Source organism: Panicum virgatum, chromosome 8K, assembly GCF_016808335.1.
Source record: "Panicum virgatum strain AP13 chromosome 8K, P.virgatum_v5, whole genome shotgun sequence".
NCBI lineage: Eukaryota > Viridiplantae > Streptophyta > Magnoliopsida > Poales > Poaceae > Panicum > Panicum virgatum.
In genome coordinates this window covers 55784500-55805878 of record NC_053143.1, presented here as the reverse complement: position 1 = coordinate 55805878, position 21379 = coordinate 55784500, and the positions used below count along the sequence as shown (strand labels likewise).

General features: G+C 48.7%; 3 protein-coding genes across 3 annotated transcripts; 2 read left to right on the top strand and 1 right to left on the bottom strand.

The window, feature by feature from the left end:
• Positions 1 to 5608: 5608 nt before the first annotated feature.
• Positions 5609 to 5959, bottom strand: LOC120646008 (basic proline-rich protein-like). The gene has a single exon (XM_039922706.1). The coding sequence runs from the start codon at positions 5957 to 5959 to the stop codon at positions 5609 to 5611; it is 351 nt and encodes a 116-aa protein (XP_039778640.1).
• Positions 5960 to 14144: 8185 nt separating this feature from the next.
• Positions 14145 to 14879, top strand: LOC120646007. Its single transcript, XM_039922705.1, has one exon. The coding sequence runs from the start codon at positions 14145 to 14147 to the stop codon at positions 14877 to 14879; it is 735 nt and encodes a 244-aa protein (XP_039778639.1).
• A 3078-nt stretch (positions 14880 to 17957) lies between these two features.
• LOC120646006 (uncharacterized protein K02A2.6-like) lies at positions 17958 to 18518 on the top strand. Its single transcript, XM_039922704.1, has one exon. It carries the CDS (start codon positions 17958 to 17960, stop codon positions 18516 to 18518), a length of 561 nt encoding a protein of 186 aa, XP_039778638.1.
• Positions 18519 to 21379: the final 2861 nt, after the last annotated feature.

The following is a 21379-nucleotide window of genomic DNA, read 5'->3' as shown; positions in this document are numbered from 1 at the left end:
TTCAGAAGCTCAGGACAAAATAAGGGCCTCAAGGATGTTGGCAAAGGAAGGCACGAGTGAAAACATTCAACGCATGAAGATGCTAAGAGCGAACCACGATGGATTACGAAAGGCGACATCAATACAAGCTGCATGGACAATTCGAATTCTCGCACGAAGGACCATGGCTTCACATCAATGATAAGGTATGTGAGAAAGTCAAGCTCTATGACTTTAAATGAAGCGCTTTGCGGGAGGCAGCCCATTCATTTTATTTATCTATTTATATATATTAATATGACCGTCTACATTGCACTCTTTAATCGAAATATCAAGTAACATTGTACCATTGCTCTAACAAAAACCACAACTTCATGTTGTTCTTTCTAAATGTTATTGAGGGAGTACTTTGTTATTTTATCTTGGGAAACTTGTAGACCTTTTTGTGTGCCTATTAGTGTTTTGAGTCTTTTTCTTTGTGTCTTTTTAGAGAGATTTATGAAGCATTGCACCATCCTTTGATTCTAAACTTGTGGCTAGTTAACTTAGGCTAACTTTTGTTTTGTTTTAGACCACCTCATCATGTCATATCATTTTGATCACCCACCCCATGTTGCATTGCATACCATATTGTTCGTCTCACCCTTGCATTGAATTGCATGTTGCATTTAAAAAAAAAACTTTTTCTAAACACATTGACTAGCCTCGCTTTTGAGATCCTAAAACCCTTAGGAAAACCACTCATAGAGCAATCCTAAAACCATAGGTTATGTTTTTCTTTCAAAAAAAAAATCTAACTTTTGTTTCTCTCTAGTTTTTTTAAAACCACCTTAGATAGAATTTCTATACCCAACACTCTCTCTTCAAAATTTTTGTTTTAAGCAAAAAAAAGGAAACTCATAAACCTACTTCTAAAACCTTGTTAGCTCGGTTGCTTGGTCCTTTTCGATAAATAACCTTTTCATTGACAAAATCCTCACTCCTTATGAAGTGTCGCAAAGGCTTTTTGTCACTCTTAGCAATTGTTTTTGAATAAGCTAGCTGCGGAACAACATCGAAATGTCCTTTCAACCTTGCTAACACTTATTTTTGCTAACTTTGCATTTGCACTTTGCATCCATTCCATTGTTCATGCCCTCATTTTGCTAGCTTGGTCTTAATCTTATTGATATATGCTTTCCTATCCATGTAATGCTTATCATGATAGCATTTACCTTTTGCAATCTTGTGTAAACGTGGTGTTTAAACTTGTTTGCGGACCTCCATCTTTAAGCTTTTTTGACCAAGATAGCAATCCATTTTCCTCTCATTTGCATACACACACCTCCCACTTGCATTCACATACACCCATTAGGTTTAATTTTCACAAGATTAACTATGCCACAAGTTAAGTATCTTAGGGGATGTTTTTGGTTTGTTGGCAATTGTTTCTACTCCCATCTGTCACCTTGGGGGTAGATTGTGCACTTGAATTGTTTTGCAGGCATGACAAAGCGTTCCCATGAATTCGTGATCAAAGAAGAAATCAAATTTGTCAACATCTCCAAAGTTCGAGAGCAAGCCCCGCTATTTTCATCAAATTTTGCACATGGATAGAGATGTACAAGGAAGAAAAAGTTGATATTCAGAAGCTCCATGAAATTCCCGTTCCAACACATCCAAGATCAATGAATTTGAAGACCCGTATAAGGAGATATGGCAAGAACATTGGACGTTGCGCGTTCTGAAATTCGTCGGGACAGATTGCATCGCTGCGATGAAATGGACATAACTCTCTTGTTCGGAATCAATTTTGGGCAAATGAGGACTCGTTGGAAAGGAAAATTTGTGCACTTCGCAATGGAGCAATGTTTCAGTATATGTTCTGTTCTAGAAATTGAAAGAAAAATTCGTGAAGATGAGGTAGCAATGGGACAACGAGGAATTGTAGGAGGCGACGACGATGTGAAGCAATGATTGGGACCATGACTTAGTACAAGAAGAAGTTGAAGGAAATTGAGGCAACATAGGTGAAAATACATTGAAGATGATATTCATACACATGAGGGAAGGACTTCAAGAATTGCAAGATGGTCCATCTTCTCCTTCCACGCCTAGCATCATACTAAGCATGGGGGAGGATTTCGTGGACAAGGAAGAAAGATCTCATGGAGTAAGATAATCACGGTTGCCACAAGATGCTCATGATTCTTCTTCCATGCTTAGCACAAAGCTTAAGTATGGGGGAGGCTGCGCTACACTTAACTGCGAGCATCGAGAAGGACGGTAATTCTTCCTCAACTCTCTCTTTTTCTAATGCTTGTACATATATGCCTTCAACCATAGATGCAACCTTTGTATATCTCTCCCTATAATAACATGGCTACTAGGAGTACAACCTAGATTTGTTTTTGTTTTCAATGAATGATAACCACCATCACCTTGAGCTCACCACGATGATATTCTTATATTCTCTTGCTTATGGAAAAGTGATGAAAGTTGCTGCTTTGTTTTACCTACGCTATGTTGTATATGACTTGACCATTTGCTCTAAATTAAATGGAATTAAAATGATTAAATACCGGCTCTTTTATTTGTGGAGGTTAAATGACTAAATTCTAGACCCACATATTCTATGTTGCTCTTTGTTTAAGTCTACCGATGACCTTACACCTTGTGTTGTTTTATTTGAAAACTTAATTCCTATGCTATCTACATTTGTGAATCTCTTGCAAAGTTCTACCTACCAAAGCCTATACATACATATTCTTTCATGATGAAACCTTTAGATTGCAAACTTATATTTTGATGAGTTGGATTAAGATTGATTTCTTTGGTATGAGACTAAGAAGCTGGTCATTCTGTTTTTTTTGTGTAACCTTCTTTTTGCTAGCCTATTTATCCATGCATTGTGAGTTTCTACTTCGGGAATTTTGCAAACCTCTCTGGATATCCACCCTAAACAAAAAAAATCTTTTTGTGATTACCTCCTTAACCACAACCCAATTTGAGTATGGATTATTATTTCAACGGAATCAAAAGAATCAAGGGCACCATATAAAGAAAAGTTTTGGGAGACAAGGCTCCCCAGAGATTAAAGAGGTTCTACGAAGAAGAAGGTGAATTTGAGATACTTACCCTAGCTAGTTGGTTCTCCCACTATTCATACTCGAGGACGAGCATTCGTTCAAGCATGGGGGGATGGCTGGGTAAGTATTCAATGTTATCAAAAGTTCTAAGGAGCAAAAAGAAAGAAAAAAAGAAAGAAAGAGAAAAGAAAAGAAAAATGAAAGAAAAAAGAGAAGAATAAAATGCTCCTTAGCTCTTTTTGGCTTCATTAATTTTCCAAGTTACTTTTAAGAACTATTCCATACTCAAATCTTCCAACCATGTGCAATCCGATAACAAGAACTTCATTTGTGTCTCGGGGTCATCCATTTGCCACTTGCACATGTCCACCTATCTAAATGTGTGTGTTTCATCTTTCTCCCTCTCCAACATTATTTTCCAATGGCCTTTTTGACTAGTCTCGATAATTCCATTAGATCTCTCTCTTAGTTTGATAATATTTGAAGTATAATGTTTTGCTAGGATTGTTTTTACCTACCAAGGTCCATATAAGCCTTCCACTTTTATACATGAGTAGAATAGGTTGAAGACAATCTAATGTAGGCTTGAGTGACTTGATGAGATGAGTATTTCCATGATCTTTTGCAAGAGAACCTCACTTATGTTTGATATGCATTCTTTTGAAAACTCTTCACGATGAAACAAAGTAAAGGTTAGAAGTTCACTTAAGTTTGAGAGCATTGCATTTATTTATTATTGTGGCTTGTTCTTTAATTGCTAGTCTATCTTCCATAATGAAAAATTAGCCGGTCACAACATGAACTTAAATGCTAAATACTTGAGAGAGCAATATGTCTTGTTATGTACGACTAAGTGCAGAGAGGACATTGAGGGGCAACGCTGATTTCTTTATAAGCAAAGCTCCTGGACTTACTCGAGGACGAGCAAGGTTTAAGCATGGGGGGAATGTTGGCGCTCCTTAAGTACCCATTTTATCCCTTGTTTATCCTTGATAATGGCATGAATTTAATATCAAAATCACTAACTGTCCTAACCCCGGCCTAATTATTGGTCATTTTCACATATATTTTGGAGGAACTTCGTTTTTGCAGGTTTTTGGCCTATTTTGGAGCATGAAATGACGAGGCCCGTGATCGAGCGCTAACACGGAGAAAGACGAAGGCCGAAGCCCAAAGGAAGGACCAGAGCCCATGTTGATTCGAAGCCCATTCATGCACATCCATCCTCCAAGAGAGCCCAATGGACCAAGCCCACAAAGATGAGATCAAGATACTTTGGGATTAAGCAAAGCAAATAAAGATTTAAGGAAGGATTCCCTATCCTATCCTTTCCTCGAAGATATCTCCAAGATAACGACATCCAAAGGGGTGCAATCGTGAAGGACATAAACTCTAGAAGATGCGAGGAGTCTACACGCGAAAAATGAGACCAAGGCGGGCCCGAAAGAGGGTAGGCCGGCCGGCCTAGGCCCATGAGGCCGGTCGGTCTAGCCTGTTTCCGAGGCGGTTCGGCCTCCCCTTCGACCGGTGGCTTCCTCGGCTTATAAATAGCTCGCACCTTATTCAACTCGCGGCATCCATCCACCCAGAACTCGACGAAAACCTAGGGCCAAGACCAGAGGAGGCTGACGGCCGCCGCGAGTCTTCGAGAGTACCTAGGAGATGGCTTAGGCCACCACTAGCCGCCATGGCCTCCCTGCGAGGTTGTGCCATGGTGGAGTTCAGGAGTTATCCCCAACATTCGTCGGGGTATGTACACACACGATGGCGATATCAATCTACTCTTTATTCTAGTTGTCTCGACTTTGGTCTACTTCAATGCATGCTTTCTTTCTCATATGTGATGCATCCTTGTGTTCATAGTAAGATCAGATCTATTTGTGGTGATTAGTCTATATCTTGCGGATACTTTGAGGTAGCGTGTTTTAGCTAGTTGGTTGATTACCCTGGTGTGGTGACAGCATGGCGGAGGGAAAAATTCTAGCAACGACATGATGTGGAATAGGATCGATGGCGAGTACCATGGGCGTCGTTGCGCGGCCACCAAGAGGAGGAGCTTCGATTAAGAGCACTTGGTGTGCGTTTGGGGTAAAACTTTGGGAAATCTTAGGCTTTAACATGCACCTCGCACCGGCGACCTTTGGAAAGTAGGCTGCTTGCGAGCCGCCTTTTCTGAGAGATGATTTCGTGTACCTTTAGTTGAGATGCAATCTATGTTTTGATCACCTTTTTGACTAGAACTGTACCTAGAGACGATAGGCCCTAACTCCTTGGTTGAGTTATCTCATCTACGGTTGTGGGTGTGATGAATACTTATGCTTCATTCATATCTATCAAGTGTTCAGTTTATATGCAATCTTCGCTTCATGTTTAGGATAGGTTCGATAGATTAGATGGTAAACCATAGTCGGTTCGCTTCCGATCCACGGATGATAAACCTTGGGGGAGTACTCTAAGGGAAAAGCTCCCACGATCCGTGTGCTTGCGGTACATAAATTGGGGCTCTAAGGAGTGTCAACAGGGCCGAAGGCGCCCAGGGCAGGGGCAGGCGGCCGGTGGCATCAGGGCGGCCCGTGGGCGGCAGGGGCGTCGGGGCCGCGGGATCCTGGGCAGTGGAGGCACAGGCGGCCGACAGCGGAGTGGGCGGTGGTGCCCAGGGGCCGGCGGCCAGGGGTCGCAGAGCCGCGGCTGGCGCCCGGGCGGCGCGCGGGACGCGGCCGTGCCGGCGGGAGCGGCGGGCCGGCAGAGATACGGCTGCGGGTGGCGGGGCTAGCGCTGGCGAGGGCGTTGGGGGCGGCCGGCGGTGGAGGCGAGGGCATCGGGGGTGGCGGGCCGGCGGAGATACGGCCGCGGGTGGCGGGGCCGGTGCTGGCGAGGGCGTCGGGGGCAGCCGGCGGCTGAGGCGAGGGCATCGGTTGTTGGTGCGTCTGTCGGCTTCGGGGGTGACGGCACGGCGGCGTCGGGAGTGGCGGCCAGGATGGTGCGGCAGCGTGTGTGGGGTGGCGGCCGGGGGTTAACGAGTGCGTGGGAATTAAGGTTCGAACGGGGTGCCTAGGCGGCCCTAAAGGCACCCCATTTTTTGTCGGCCGCCAGGTGACCCACCAAAAATGTGATTTTCGTCGGCCCCCCTGGCGGTCCACAAAAAAGAGCAGCTCCCGGGCCAAATTTTTTCGTCGGCCTGTGACAGACCCACGAAAAAACGTTTTTTTCGTGGGCTACCTTCCTGGCCCACGAAAAAAGCTCATGTTTTTCGTCGGTTTGGCGGCCCACGAAAATTCTTGTAGTTTTTACGTGGGCCGGCCCACGAAAAAATTTAGGCCCACGAAAATTTATGCTTTTCCTGTAGTGGATGGTTACATAATGTTTTTGAGTGGTGACATATAATTCGGATTGATATGCCAATCGACTCAAAGGGTACTTCTTATAATGCTTCTATTCGAAAGATGTATGTCTATGTTTCCATACCATAACATAGTTGGCACATATTTTGCGTGCAGTCTTAACACTAGCCACGTTGTTATGCAAATGATGTTGTGGTGGGACAGTGGTCTAAAAATGCAACCATGTATGGTGAGTATACTATTTTTGTTGCATGGACAAATCTTCTTGCATTTATAACAAATAGCATTGACAAAATATTCATCCCCTAATGCCTACTGTTGCACGGTATGGCAAGACCCTACGGCATAATTTCATGCCGATTTATTATGCCTAAAAATGTTAGACATATCTTACCCTCAGCAAAGAAAAAAATTAGATAGGTACATATTTGCGAGGATATTTATTCAGGCTTGGATTATTTGTATATCTAAGTTTGTGGATGAAGTTCCTAGAATATGTCATTTTGTTTAGTCATGTGATAATGTTATGTATATTATGGGATCAACATCTTCCATTGGATGTGACTATTGTTTGTCAAGTGCAAAAAAGCCATCAATTAGATCATCCACTGTTATTTTGCAACACTATTTTGTGACAAATTTTAAGCTATCATAGCAATGCATATACTAGTTAGTCATTAAACCCGAAAGGATAGGGGTGCAACTCACCGTTGCTTTCTGACACAATATTTTAAATGATGTTTTACCATATTGTTGCACCAATTTCATTGAACCTCTATCTGTATTGGGCGTTTCTATATATCTAAATCAATATATGGAAACACAACTCAAATTAAAGTAACCATCAGCTGCTGCTAATCGCATTATGATCAGTGCACACTCAGTGCACACTCAGGTTTATGTTGCTTTGTGGGCCTAAATGGCTTTTCGTTTAATATAGTCTCAAAGTTACATTATACATAATCAAGCTAAAATTACTTTCATGGTATAATTTTCATTTGAGTGTGTCCACCTCCTGCTACTATTTAGCAAATAACTAAGAGGATTGCATTTTTCCTCTACTAATTGGAAAGGGACTCGTTGACAAGAAAGTTTGTCCCAACATGCCAAGTTTTATCCAAACCACTTTTTTTGTGCCAGAAAATTTTTCCATTTCTCTGGAGCCTTGCTCTTGCGGTTTAAGTGCTGATCTCACATGTGATGTGAGTGCGGCAGCAGGCAAAGAGCGATGGTGTGGTCAACCAAACAACATATGGGTTGGGCTGGGTTGTAGATAATCTAGCAACCAAACACATGCCCGTTGCATAGGTTGAGCACGGTTACGGGTGCCCTGGGTCCTATGTACAAGTTTTGACGATCTGGATAAAATGAATATTCGAGTTTCTGAAATTGACATGCATGGGCGAGAGAAAAGGCTTACTGTACTGACGATCTCAGCATGTAGACTGGAAACCGAACTCCAATTTATTGTTACTTCACTGGTCCAAACTGTAAAATCGACATAATTTGCATCATCAAGACTAAGCAGGGTAATCCAAAACCACAAAATCAAGAATTAATCAAATCAACTTTGACACATAAGAGCAGTAATGCTATCTGATGGGAACTTGTAGATCACATCAAAATGGTAATAGTACTCTACATAAGCTTCTACCATAGCAGTGTGCACACTTTCAAGAGACATATTTTTAACGAATTTTTTTCTTGCGCTTTGAAAGCCAATCCGGTCAAACAAGGAGAAAAGAGCGGTAAGCAGTTCTGAATTTTTTGAACCATGAAAATAGAAGTTCTAGACAGGTAAGTTCTAAGTATGTTAACACCGAAAAGGCGCTACACTGATAAAACAGTGACACGTTCCGAATAAAATGAATTGGAGTTCCTTGCATAAACAAGTATTATGATCTGACCTTATAAAGGAAACCATGCATCACTTGAGTGTTTGTTAGCTCTGTTCTGCAATATGATGGACATCAAGAAATTAATACATTACTTAATTAACGAAAAGATGAACATTGAGGCACTCTTTTCCTACAACTTTAAAAAATTACCCAATGTAAAATAAAATACAGTAGAATCAAATCATCACACCAACAACCTGCCAGCACGTCCACTCAGTTGAACCAAGAATTGGCACCAAGAGTTCGTGCGGCAGATACGTCCTAGAGTGAAATTGAAAAAGATTTCATGCGACTGTCCTCTCAGGTTGAAAAGTCCTATTCATGTACCTAGATTTTTTTTGTCGTTACAAAAAGTCTAATCTACTTGGTATAAATTACTTGGCCCTATAGACAAGGCTACCTAAATTCAGATCATGCAGCCCGGCCGGAACGCTAGTTTTTCATGCTAAGTCCTCAAATACAGATGAATAATAACCTCATGTAAATTTAGATAATGCATCTTCTTACCTGGTTGTGGAGAATGGAGATAATGATGTTGGACGTGGACAAGGATGGCCGGCGCGTGGAGGTGATCCACGTGGAGGACTGTGGCCGGCGGAGGCGATCCACAGCGGTGAGGAGGATGGCTCGCCGGTTTCCGATCCAGTTGGGTCGGGGGCGCCACGGGCCGGGGTTGGGGCGATGTGCAGCCGCCGGCGTGGAGGCGGTCCGGGATGAGGACGAGGGCTTGCTGGCGATCGGCGTGGCTTGGGGGAGGTGTGGGGGGTGGTCTCCCCTGGCTCCTCATGGCGAGGATTCAAGATGTGGGCCATTAGAGGGACCAAAGAGGTCGGGCGGTTGATTTCATGGGCCGGACGACCGATTTAGGCACAAAGGTGGTGACGGCAAGGAGAACTTGGCAATCAAGGCAAAGTAGTCCTGATTTAGGAAAGCACTGAAGCGTGCTTGACTCGGATTCGAACTCCGGATCATGCAGGGCTCGAAGGAAGGAAAGATATGCTTGCAGATTCTATGCGATCTGTTGTAATCAAAACCGACTAGGAGATTTAGAAGGAAACCTGACTTGTAACCCAAGAACCCGTCATCCTATATAAGGCGGGTGAGGGGCCCCTACATCTCTCTCTAATTCCTCTCTCGCACCATCACGTACCAAAGCCCTAGCACTCATTGTAACCTCAAACTCCTAGCAAATACAATATCGCCACAAACAGGAGGTAGGGTGTTACGCTTTCCGGCGGCCAGAACCTATATAAACCTCGTGTCTTGTTGCGTTCCGTGCAAACCATCAAGCTACGGTCAATTTCGCCGACCACCAAAAGCACTACATGAGGCATCCCGTGGTGCACTGCCGGTACAAAACCCCGACAGTTGGTGCGCCAGGTAGGGGGCGACGACATCGACACCAAGTTAACTCCATGGCCAACCTCTTCAACAACGCCCTCAACTTCGCTCCCGGCGAGATGATCTGTTTTGGATCTATCTCGTTCATCTCGAACCCGACTCAACAACAGCCTTCGGCGACCCCTGTGGCGAGATCTATCTCGACTGCGGCCCTGCTCCAGTCGACAACTGCGTCGGCACCTGCTACGCCGACTCGTCCTCGAGTCCTGGCGCCTGGATCCATCGTCAGGACTGCTCCTGCCTCACCTGCCTCACCGCACATGGGCCCACCGAGGATAGCTTCGGGCCAACCTGGCTCGGGCCCACGACGACCTGCTTCAACATCTGCCGCGACCTCGCCGACTCGACGCACGCCGCTTCCCACCTCCCCGACCTCGTTCTGGACTCTGATCTGTCAGGAGAGAGAGGCACAGTGGGCTGGCCGCGTCCACAATGGATCAGGTTCGCATTGGCCCACCTTGACTCCAACTCGGGGCGGATCTACCTCAACCTTGCCTCCCTCATCGGGTAGCTTGCCGTCCTTGGCACGACACTCTTCATCATCCACTCCCTCAGCCACCTCTTCCTCAAGAGGGCGGCGAGGAGCACATCAGTCGGGCACCCCCCCCTCCGGAGTAGAGGCCTCGCCAAGACACCCGTCCCAGGGCACTGCAGGCACCAGCTCCAGTGACCCTTCTGGCTTGGGCAGCCACTCCCTCACCTTCAAGCCACTCCCTCACCTTCAATGAAGGGCAGGAGGCGCCCTGATTCAGACTGTAGAGAGGGTCGGGCTGCGTCCCGGATCCCTCACGGGCTTCGTAACGCTGCTGCAACGTACTAGGGGCTTTTCTCCCGTGCCTCGACTCCCCTCAAAGATGACGAGGGTGCACGGGAAATGCCCACACTAGAACCACGGTCCGCACCACTCGTGGACGACGACGTCTTCAACGGGGCTGAGGAACTGAAACGAACATGGCACCATTTATGCCATTTCGAGTGTTTTTGGTGATCGATTAACAACGCAATCAATGGGATTAATACTTTTATTAAGTGAACATTTCTAGATCCCAGGGATGAAGTAAATAGGCATAGCAAGGCCCGAAGGACCGCCCCTACGGTGGTTCCGCTAACCAAGTCCAAAGGAATTGAAGAGACCGTGAAGAGACCGTGACGAAATCCAAGTCAAAGAAATCAAGACAAAGATACTTCAGTAGCACCGGAAGAACCGATGCTATAGGCATCGGTGCATCCGATGGTTGTCGGATGATCCGATGGCCTAACTTTTGATGCAAGCCTGTGAGGCACCGGTTGAACCGACGGATCCACGAAAGGCATCGGTGCATTGGGCATACTATGTTCCAGAGACGATGTAAAGTGTCCAGAAGAAGATTCTTCAGCACCGGATGAACCGGTGATGCATCGGAGCAAAACACCGGTGTAATGACGTCAGCAAACAGTGCGTTAGAAGCTCAACGGCTACTTCGGGTCTGAGAGTGACCGGATGAACCGACGCTACCCCATGCAGAGGCATCGGTTCATTCGATGGTACGCAGATTTCTGCTGACCGTTGGAGCAACGGCTACAAGACTTGGTGGCCTATATATATGGCATCCCCCGGCCATTTGAAGTTTGCTGGAGTTGTTGGACATCCCACACACACCCAAGAACATCTCCAAGCCATACAAGAGCATCAAGATTATATCCTTAGCTCTTAGCACACTTTGAGAGTGTTGTGTAAAGGATTAGCTCTTAGTGAGTGAGATTGCAAGGCTTCGAGCCTTTGTGCTGTGGTTCATTAGCGAACCAAAACAAGAGCTTGGTGCGCCGGCACCTTGGAGCGTGGAGCTCGCCGGCAACGTCATCGACCCTCCGAGTTGGTGTGGAGCGGCGACGACATCTTTGTGCGGGGGACGTGGGGACCCCCATCCTTTGTGGAGAAGCTCCTTAGTGGAACATGGGGCCAAGGTGACCGTGATTGTGTTCACGGAAGAGACTTGGTGGCCGAGTAACAATACTCTTAGTGAGTGCTACAACAACGTGGATGTAGGTGTGCCTTTGTGGCTAACCGAACCACGGGATAAACACTCGCATCAAGAGTTTGCTATCTCTTATCCCGCTCCTTAAGCTTCCGCATTTCATACTAGCAAATTGTATGTCTTTATTTTCATAGAGTAGTTTCTTGATAGAAAAGGCTATAGGTTGCTAAACTCTTTTGGGATAGGGGTTTCACACTAGAACAACCATAGTTGCACATCTAGATAGCTTGTTTTAGTTTAAGTTTTGTGCAAACTAGTTGGAGCATAAGTCTAAGTCTTTTAGAGTGCCTAATTCACCCCCTCCCCCTCTTAGGCTAGAGCACCCGATCACTTTCAGGAACCACTCACGGGGGCCCGTTTGGGGCTCGTCATCAACTCCACCCCCACCGGCAGGGCTACCTACTGGCAAAGTTCTCGCCTGGCGGGCCCACCGGTGGTGCCTTCATCGACGTCCGTGCCGTCGGAGAGACACCTGCAACGACTTCAGCCACCTCTTCCCCAAGAGGGCAACGAGGGATCGTGCCCGCCCGTGGTCTGCAACCTCGAGTCTCTCGACATGGGCGAGGCAGGATCAATCGTTGCCACCACCACCGAGTCTGCGGCCTCAGCTCCCGAATTTCACTCGGAGGAAGCATCTACATTACTCGACGACCAAGACAGCTCCACCCTCTGCTTTCCCAGAGTCCTTGTCATCAACGGGGGCGTGGAGGACGAACCTGTTTCTGACAATGAGCCGTCCGTGAACAGAGAAGACCCACAGCAGCGCGACGCGCGCCGACGCAGGAACTGGTGCCGTAACGTCCGTCGCCATCACAATTCGGGTAACTAGGACCCGACTCTGCCTGTCTCGCAAGATGAAATGACCACAGCCAGCGAGACTCCGGAGTAGATTGAGGAACATCGCCAAAGGAACAGCCAACGTCGGGAGCGCCGGCAGATGCAAGCTCAGCAATACGCCCGCGACCGCGAGCGGGAGCCTGACGGAAACAATCATGTTCGACCTCGAGCACCACTGATCCCGGGCCGCAACCTGCTGCCAGAATTCGCCGCAGCCATGCAAACTCTGAGTCAAGCTGGCGGTGTGCTGGCGCGGCTCGCGGACATGCTCCCCAACTCTCCAGGCGGGGAGGCCTATCACCGGATCCTCACTCAAGCGGCGAATCATCTCCTGCCGGTGCCTGACGCTGCTGCTGCTTCCGCCAGTGACGTCCGCCATGTCATCAACAACGGGCGCGATGCGCGCCTCAACATCGAGCAATCGTGCGCGCGCGCTGACATGACAAAGAGCTAAGGCGTCACGAAGAGTATGTTCGAGACCACAGCATTCCTCGACGAGACGCTGGCGATTGGGCCCGTTCCGGTGCGAACTCAGTCAATAGCCCTCTGGTTTGACGCTCGGTCCACAACCGACTGGGAGGCAACCCCCCACAACCATGGGGTGCTCAGGGCGAAGATCGGGGTGCACTGGCCCATCGTGGCGTGGTCGGTATCCCCGCCTTCACTTGGCGGCTTCGCGAGGTGGCGTGGCCGCAAAATTTTAAAGTCTCCAATGTCGACAAATACAAGCCCAAGCAAGATCCGAGCGGCTGGTTGGCTGTGTACTCCACTGCAGCCAGGGCCGCCGGAGCAAGCGAGGATGTGATGACGGCTTACCTCCTAATCATGCTGGGGCAAGACGCGCTCCGCTAGCTTCATCATCTCCGTAGCAACTGCATCGACAGCTGGGAAGTGGGATGATTTCTGCCGCCGATTCACCGCCAACTTCCAGTCCCTCTCCGACAAGCCGGCACAGCCGTGGGACCTCAAGACCATCAAGCGGAACGATGGCGAGTCCCTCCGATCGTACTTGAAATGGTTCCAGACGATGCGGAACCGTATTCCTGACATCACCGAGGTAGCGGTGATAGATGACTTCCTCCTTGGTTCCAACGACGAAACCTTCGCGAGGGATATTCTGCAAAAAGCTCCAGTGACCTCGGAGCAGCTCTTACGCAAAGCTGATCAGTACATCACAGCTGACGAGCGCGCTCGGGACCTAGTCGATCGACGCCGAGACGATCGGGGCAAGGACAAGAAGCATGAAGACACCGCGTGGCAGGAGCGCCGCTAGGACGAGACGCCGTGGGACGAGGAGGTCCATGTCATGGCACCACCACCCGCGCGCCCGAGTGGTCCCCCGCATGGCAACAACGTGCGCTCACTCGAGGAGATACTCGACGGACCATGCCCTTACCACAAGGACATGCATCACACCCTGCGCAACTGCAGGGACTTCAAGACCTCGATCAACCACCCTTGCGACGGGACCAGAACCCACCGGCGCAACAGAACAGAGGCAACGGCCCTGCCTTCCCCAACATCAACACGGAAGTCAACATCATCTTCGGGGGGCACGGCTCCTAGGAGAGCAAGAGGCAGCAGAAGCTGTCTGATCGCTGAGGCATGGCGGCCACTAGGGAGCCCCCGACGCCGTATCTGTGGTCTGACATGGCCATCTCCTTTAGTCTGGCGGACCAGTGGCTCGACTTCGACCACCCGGGCAAGTTTCCGCTGCTCGTGAGCCCCGTGGTCCAAGAGAGTCGGCTCAAAAAGGTGCTTATCGACTGCGGAAGCAGCATCAACGTGCTGTTTCCCAAGACCCTGTTGGAGCTAGATATCTCCTTCGATGATCTCAAGGAGTCGGACAGCCCTTTCTTCGGGATCATGCCAGGCGACGGGGAGTACTTGCTGGGACACATCTCTCTGCTGGTCACCTTTGGCACACCAGAGAATTTCCGCACTGAGACTCTGCGCTTCGAGGTGGCAACCTTCAACAGCTACAACGCCATCATCGGGCGTCCCGGGTTGGCCAAATTCATGGCCGTCCCACACTACTCATACCTGGTCGTGAAGATGCCAGCCCCACGCGGTGTTATCTCCATGAGGGCGGACTTCAAGGGCATGGCGGACTGCACTCGGAAGGCGCTCCAGACGGCCCTCAAAGCAAGTGCCTCGGCACCTCAACGACGGCTCGTGGCAGACGCAGCTCAGCTCTTGAAAGATGACTTGACCATCCCGACTCACGAGTCGGTCCCCAACACGGTGATCCACGCGGCTGCCCCGACTAAAGAAGTCAGTCTCGACCTCCCCGATGCATCCAAGAAGGCCACCATCAGCGCCATTCTTTCTCCTAAATAGGAAGACGCGCTCGTCCGGCTCTTGCGAGACAACTGGGACATGTTCGCGTGGAAGCCAGCTCACATGCCCGGGGTCCTGAGAGAACTGGCCGAGCACAAACTCAAAGTTTACCCCAACACGAAGCCGATCAAGCAGAGGCTGCGCCGATTCACTCCTGACAAAAGAGAAGCGATACGTGCGGAGCTTACCCGACTCCAAGCTGCCGGGTTTATTAGAGAAGTCTTACATCCTGAGTGGCTTCCAAATCCTGTACTCGTGTTGAAAAAGAATAAAGTAGACTGGCACATGTGTGTTGATTATACTTAGGGCTGAAAACAGTAGGAAACGATAGGAAGAAGGCTCCACCACTTTCACTTTCATATTTTTTTTACCGAAAACGATAACAATACGGAATTGTCGGAAACGAGAACGGCGTCGGTATTTCGGTAATATCGGAAACGAGACTATTCGATCAAAAAACATGCGGTTACGGTCGAAAATTATGAAAACGATATTTCAAAAACGAAAAACATGTCAAACAGTAGAGCGTAAAAATAGCCATATAACTTGAAATGTCTCAAACGGTAATAATAGCATTATAACAACGAAGAACTTAAGTACGTGACAGCAATATAACATGACCCAAGTCCACAACTAAGCTCAAATGTCACTTAACATAATGTCTTAACCGGTAGACGACATATTACATGTAAAATTATAGGGCTGGATCAGGATCAGTGGATGGATGGGCCACTGGGGGTGGATGGGCCGCTGGGGGTGGCTGGGCCCTTGGGGTGGGCTGAAATCCGGTAATTACCGACGGTATTTTACCGGATAAATCCGGTATTCTTCGGAAACGATCGGAAGAGTGCTCCGCCGTTTTTGTTTTCATTTCTATTTTTTCCTACTGTTTCCGTTTCCGTTTTTTCGGTTACCGTTACCGTTTAGGCATCAAAACGGAAAAAATCCCGAAAACGGTTCCCAAAAATCGGAGATTACCGTTACCATTTTCAGCCCTAATTATACTGATCTTAATAAGCCCTGCCCGAAGGATCCCTTTGGGCTGCCTAGAATAGACTAGGTCATAGACTCCACAGCAGGGTGCTCTCTGCTTTGTTTCTTGGATTGTTACTCGGGCTATCACCAGATCACCTTGGCGGAAGAAGATTAGGAGAAGACGACATTCATCACGCCTTTCGGCGCATTCTGCTACAACACCACGTCCTTCGGGTTGAAAAACATTGGGGCTACTTACCAGCGTGCCATCCAGACGTCCCTGGCCGAGCACTAGGCAAACACATGGAAGCATACGTCGACGACGTGGTAATCAAGACAAAGGATCCAGACAACTTCATCAATGACATACAACAAGTCTTCAACAGTCTCAGGAGGTTGCGCTGGAAGCTCAACCCCACCAAGTACGTATTGAGGGTCCCAGCCAGGCAATTACTCAGTTTTGTTGTCAGTAAGAGGGGGATTGAGGCTAACCCCTAGAAGATCGAGGCTATTCTCCGGATGCAGCCTCCCAAATCACAAAAGAAGGTCCAGAAGCTGACTGGATGCATGGCAGCATTAAGCCGATTCATCTCGTGGCTGGGTGAGAGGGTCATGCCATTCTTCAAGCTACTCAAGAAGGTGGATGCATTCCAGTGGATACCCGAGGCGCAGGAAGCATTCGATGATCTCAAGAAATTCCTGACGATGCTCCCGGTGCTCAAATCTCCGAACCGGGCCACCGCCAACCATCCAGCTGAAGACCTGCTTCTCTACCTTTCCTGTACGACTCACGTGGTCAGCACCGCGTTGGTAGTCGAAGGGATGGAGGAGACGCACACACAGCCGACTCAACATCCGGTCTACTTCATCAGTGAAGTACTCAGCCCATCCAAAATATGGTACCCTCAGGTTCAGAAGTTACTGTATGCGGTCCTTATTACTGCTCAAAAATTGCATCATTATTTCGAGAAGCACAAAGTTGTGGTGATCACTCAGTTCCCGATCGGCAAGATACTATGCAATAGAGAGGCCACAGGAAGAACAGCCAAGTAGGCGTGCGAGCTGGGAGCACATGATATCAATTTCCACCCACGCACCGCTGTCAAGACGCAAGCTTTGGTAGACTTTGTCTCGGAATGGACAGTAAATCAAGTGCCAGATAATCCGGAACCCATCGAATTCTGGACAATGTACTTCATCGAATCCCTGAAATTGGAAGGAGCTGGAGCAGGAGTCGTTCTAACCACCCCCAAGGGTGAAAAACTCAAGTACGTGCTGCAGATTCTATTTCTGGTATCCAACAACGCGGCCGAGTATGAAGCTATGCTCCATGGCTTACGAATAGCCATTTCACTCGGGATCAAGCGTCTGATGGCCTACAGAGATTCCTTGGTCGCAATCAACCAAGTTAACAAAGACTGGGATTGTTCCATCGAAGCAATGGACAAGTACTGTGCGTAGGTCCGAAAGCTGGAGGACAAATTCGAGGGACTCGAATTTCATCATGTGGACCGCGAAAATAGTGCAGATGCTGATCTATTGTCAAAGCTTGGTTCATCCCAAGCCAAAATACCTCCCGATGTCTTCGTTCAAGAGTTGTCCCGTCCATCCATCCACAGAGACGACGTACCCCCAGAGCAGAACGTTTTGAGCACGAAAGATGCTCCGGCTGACACTGAGCACGGAAGATGCTCCGACTGACTGGAGGGTCCCCATCATCAAATACATCAGGGACGGAGACAAACCTGACAACAAGCGGCAGCTGAGCGACTCATCCGGCACGTGGCCAGCTATACATTGATCGGTGATGACCTGTATAAGCACAGCGCAGCCGGCATTCTTCTGAAGTGCATCGACACATCTCGCGGCAAGAGCCTGCTGCTTGAGATTCATGCTGGGTAGTGCGGCAGCCACGCCGTGTCAAGAACATTAGTCAGGAAAGCATTCAGGGCCGGATTCTACTGGCCAACAGGAAAGCAGGACGCAGCTGACCTGGTGAAGCACTGTGAGGCGTGTCAATTTTTCGCCAAGCAGCATCACCTCCGGGCTCAAAAGTTGCAAACCATCCCCATTTATTGGCCTTTTGCATGCTGGGGGCTCGACATGATTGACCCATTCAAGAAAGCTCAAGGAGGATACACTCACATGCTGGTTGCCATTGACAAATTCACGAAGTGGATCGAGTACAAGCCAATTGCTTTCTTGACCTCCGCCAAAGCTGTGGAGTTCATCCAGGAGATCATATTCCGCATCGAGATTCCTAATAGTATCATCACAGACCTGGGTTCCAATTTCACTGGCGATGAGTTCTTTACCTTCTGCGAGAAATGGTCCATCCTTGTCAAGTATGTCTCAGTGGCACACCCAAGAGCTAACGGTCAGGTCAAGCAGGCTAATGGCATGATTCTTGATGCCCTAAAGAAGAAGATCTTCGCCAAGAATGAGAAGCTCGCCGGCAAGTGGATCAGGGAACTTCCATACATAGTCTGGAGCCTCAGAACTCAGCCCAGCAGGGCATTCAACGGGAACACTCCATTCTTCATGGTCTATGGCTTAGAGGCTATGCTACCATCCGACTTAGCTTTTGGAGCTCCCAGACTCATGTTCAACGATATAGCCAGAGCAGAAGCAACTTGGCTGCAACAGATCGATTTACTCGCATAAGAGCGACTCAACACAGTAATTCAGTCGGCAAGATATCAACAGACCTTGCGATGCTATCACAAGCGCAACATGCGCCCTCGTGCTTTTCAAATCGGCAAGCTAGTTCTACGCAGAGTCCTAAAGGGGGCAGGGTGCCACAAACTGTCCCCTCCTTGGGAGGGTCCATACATCGTCACGGAAGTCTCTCGTCCCGGGTCCTATCGGTTGTCTCAAATGGATGGAACTCCAGTCGGGAACTCATGGAACATAGAGCATCTTCGCAAGTTCTATGTATAAGTTATCGCGACCTCAGAGCGGCGTGTTTTCGTCTGTCCTCGTGATCGCATTTGTAACTGTCGTGACCTTAAAGCGACGCGTCCTCAGTGTACCGTAGTCGGATGTACTCAATGAATAAAGAATGCATGACCTCTGTGCAAAATGTCTCTTTTGTCGTACTCTTGCATTGCATCCTGCATAGATTTTTTTCTCCTTTGTGCTCAGCATCTACACACAGGGCAATTAGCCTTAGGTCCTGACCCAACCTACGGCTGGTGTTACATGCTCACGTAGTGTCATAAAAGGGTGTACTCTATCCCTCCTTACCGGGCAATCAGCCTTAGGTCCTGATCCGACCTACAGCTGGTGTTACATGCTCACACAGTTTCATAAAATGGTGTACTCTATCCCTCCACACGGGGCAATCAGCCTCAGGTCCTAACCAAACCTACGCCTGGTGTTACATGCTCACGCAGTTTCATAAAAGGGTGTACTCTATCCCTTCACATGGAGCAATTAGCCCTAGGTCCTGACCTGACCTATGGCTAGTGTTACATGCTCACGCGGTCTCCTTAAAAGGGTGTACTCTAAACCCGTCGCTACCAGGCAATCAGTATAGGTTGTAGCCAGACTTATGATTGGTGTTACATGCCTACGCAGTATCCTCTGGAGCATGATTGAACTCGATACGCCAGGCAGTCAAAGCTGGCACCATATGTCTTCATCGATAACTCTACAGGAAGAACTCGATTTTGTCTTGTCATGCTTTTTCATAAACATTCTCATGTTGCAGCCCAGGTACTTGAGAGCCAATGGACCGGCTTCATTGCTCTCCTGGAGTGATGAGTGATTGTCAACGAGCTCAAGCCCTCCGATGGACTGGAGGCCCTCCGTTGGACTGGAGGTAGAGGATGATGAAGACCTCGATGGACTGAGGCAAAAGCCCTCCGATGGACTGGAGGCAATGCTCGGCATCGGTCGGCCATGGGAGTTTGGTACATGGAGGGGTGGTTCGGCAACGACGGTGTAAGTCCTCCGGTGGACTGTGAGGCGACTCCGATGGACTGGAGAAGCCGGGTGCCACCATGGTGCTCCAACCCGAGTGCATGGTGCGAATGCGTGCGAGGGAGGCTTTGGTGGCTTCGGCTCAAAACCGTCACCCAAGCTATCAAGACTTGGCGAGTGGGTCGAAACTCGTCAAGATAGAAGATTGGGCCCAGCTCGGCCCAGAAAGCCCGCAGAATAAAGTTTCCCGGTTTCCGACTTCAAAATCCTAACCCTAGTTTTCTCATCCCTATCCTCTCACACGCCCACACCCACACAGAGAGAGGGAGGACTCCGTGCCCTTCCCTGGAGCTCGCCGGCGGCCCGTACCGGGAGCCGGTGGCCGGGGGCGCGCGCCCGCGCCGGGAGCCAGCGGCCGGGGGTCCACGCTGGCATCGGGACCCGATGGACGGGGGGTCATGCTGGGAGATGGCGGCCAAGGGCCCGCGCCCGCGCCGACGGCCAGCCTCGCGACCGCGGCCAGCAGCCCACACCGCGCCGGGAGCGAGCGGACGGGGGCCTACACCCACGTCGGCGGCCGGCAGCCGGAGGGTTGTGCTGAGCCACGGGCTAGGGCCACGCCGGCGGCCGGGGTTGGCTCTGTTGGCCCAGGCAGCCGCGCCATGGCCGGAGGCCAGCTGCGCTGCACCAGCGGTCAGGGACCTAGCCGATCTGTTCGCTCATCTTCAGGACCGCGGTGGTTCAGCTTTGTGCATGTATTATTTTGTGTGTTCTTGTGATTTTTGAATTACCACAGCAAGATTTACTTTCCTGTAGATTTAGTGATAGTCTAATTCAGTCTGTGCAATACTGGGTACACGCAAAGTGCTCTTGTAATTGTGTGCCAGTGACTATTGGCTAAGATTTCTTTTGTTGTATTTGCTTAGATTTGACCACAAATCTGTAGGCATATAGTTGTGTCTTTGACGAATCAAACTTTCATGACTAATGAATCATTGAAGCTCAATGTGACATTTGTACATATCAACTTTTATTTTTTTTAATTCACACAAAGCAGAGCGTCGAATGATCGGTCGGTAAAACAATGTCTGTTGGCAAAACTTATACCGACGCCACTTACAACGACATATGTGTGGTGTCGGCATATATTTATACCAACTGATGGTCCGTCGGTACAACGGCTTTTACCGACAGACGATCAGTCGGTGTAGCGAGGCTGTGGTATAGTGATTGTTGATGACGGCTGCATAGGGGATGGCTTACACATTTCCCAATCAGATGTCAGTTCAGGATAAATACAACAAAAGACTCAACGCAATGGACAGGCATATGTACCTCGGGGGCTCAGGACCTTCTTCAGTCATTGTGTTAAATGGGAAGAGAGGGACTGCTTCTATACATTTGTTCAAAATGGCGTCACATTCTGTTGTATCCAAATCCTCTTCCGTGGCCAGAGGTTTCTGAGCGGGGGACAAGGAGGTATCATGATCTTGTCACCTCTTTTCCCTTCTCTCGCGATGCTTGAGGGGTGTTTCTTCCTCCTCTTCCTCGTCGACCAGGTTGTTCCAATCGATGCCTGATGGCGAAACATCAGCTGTGTT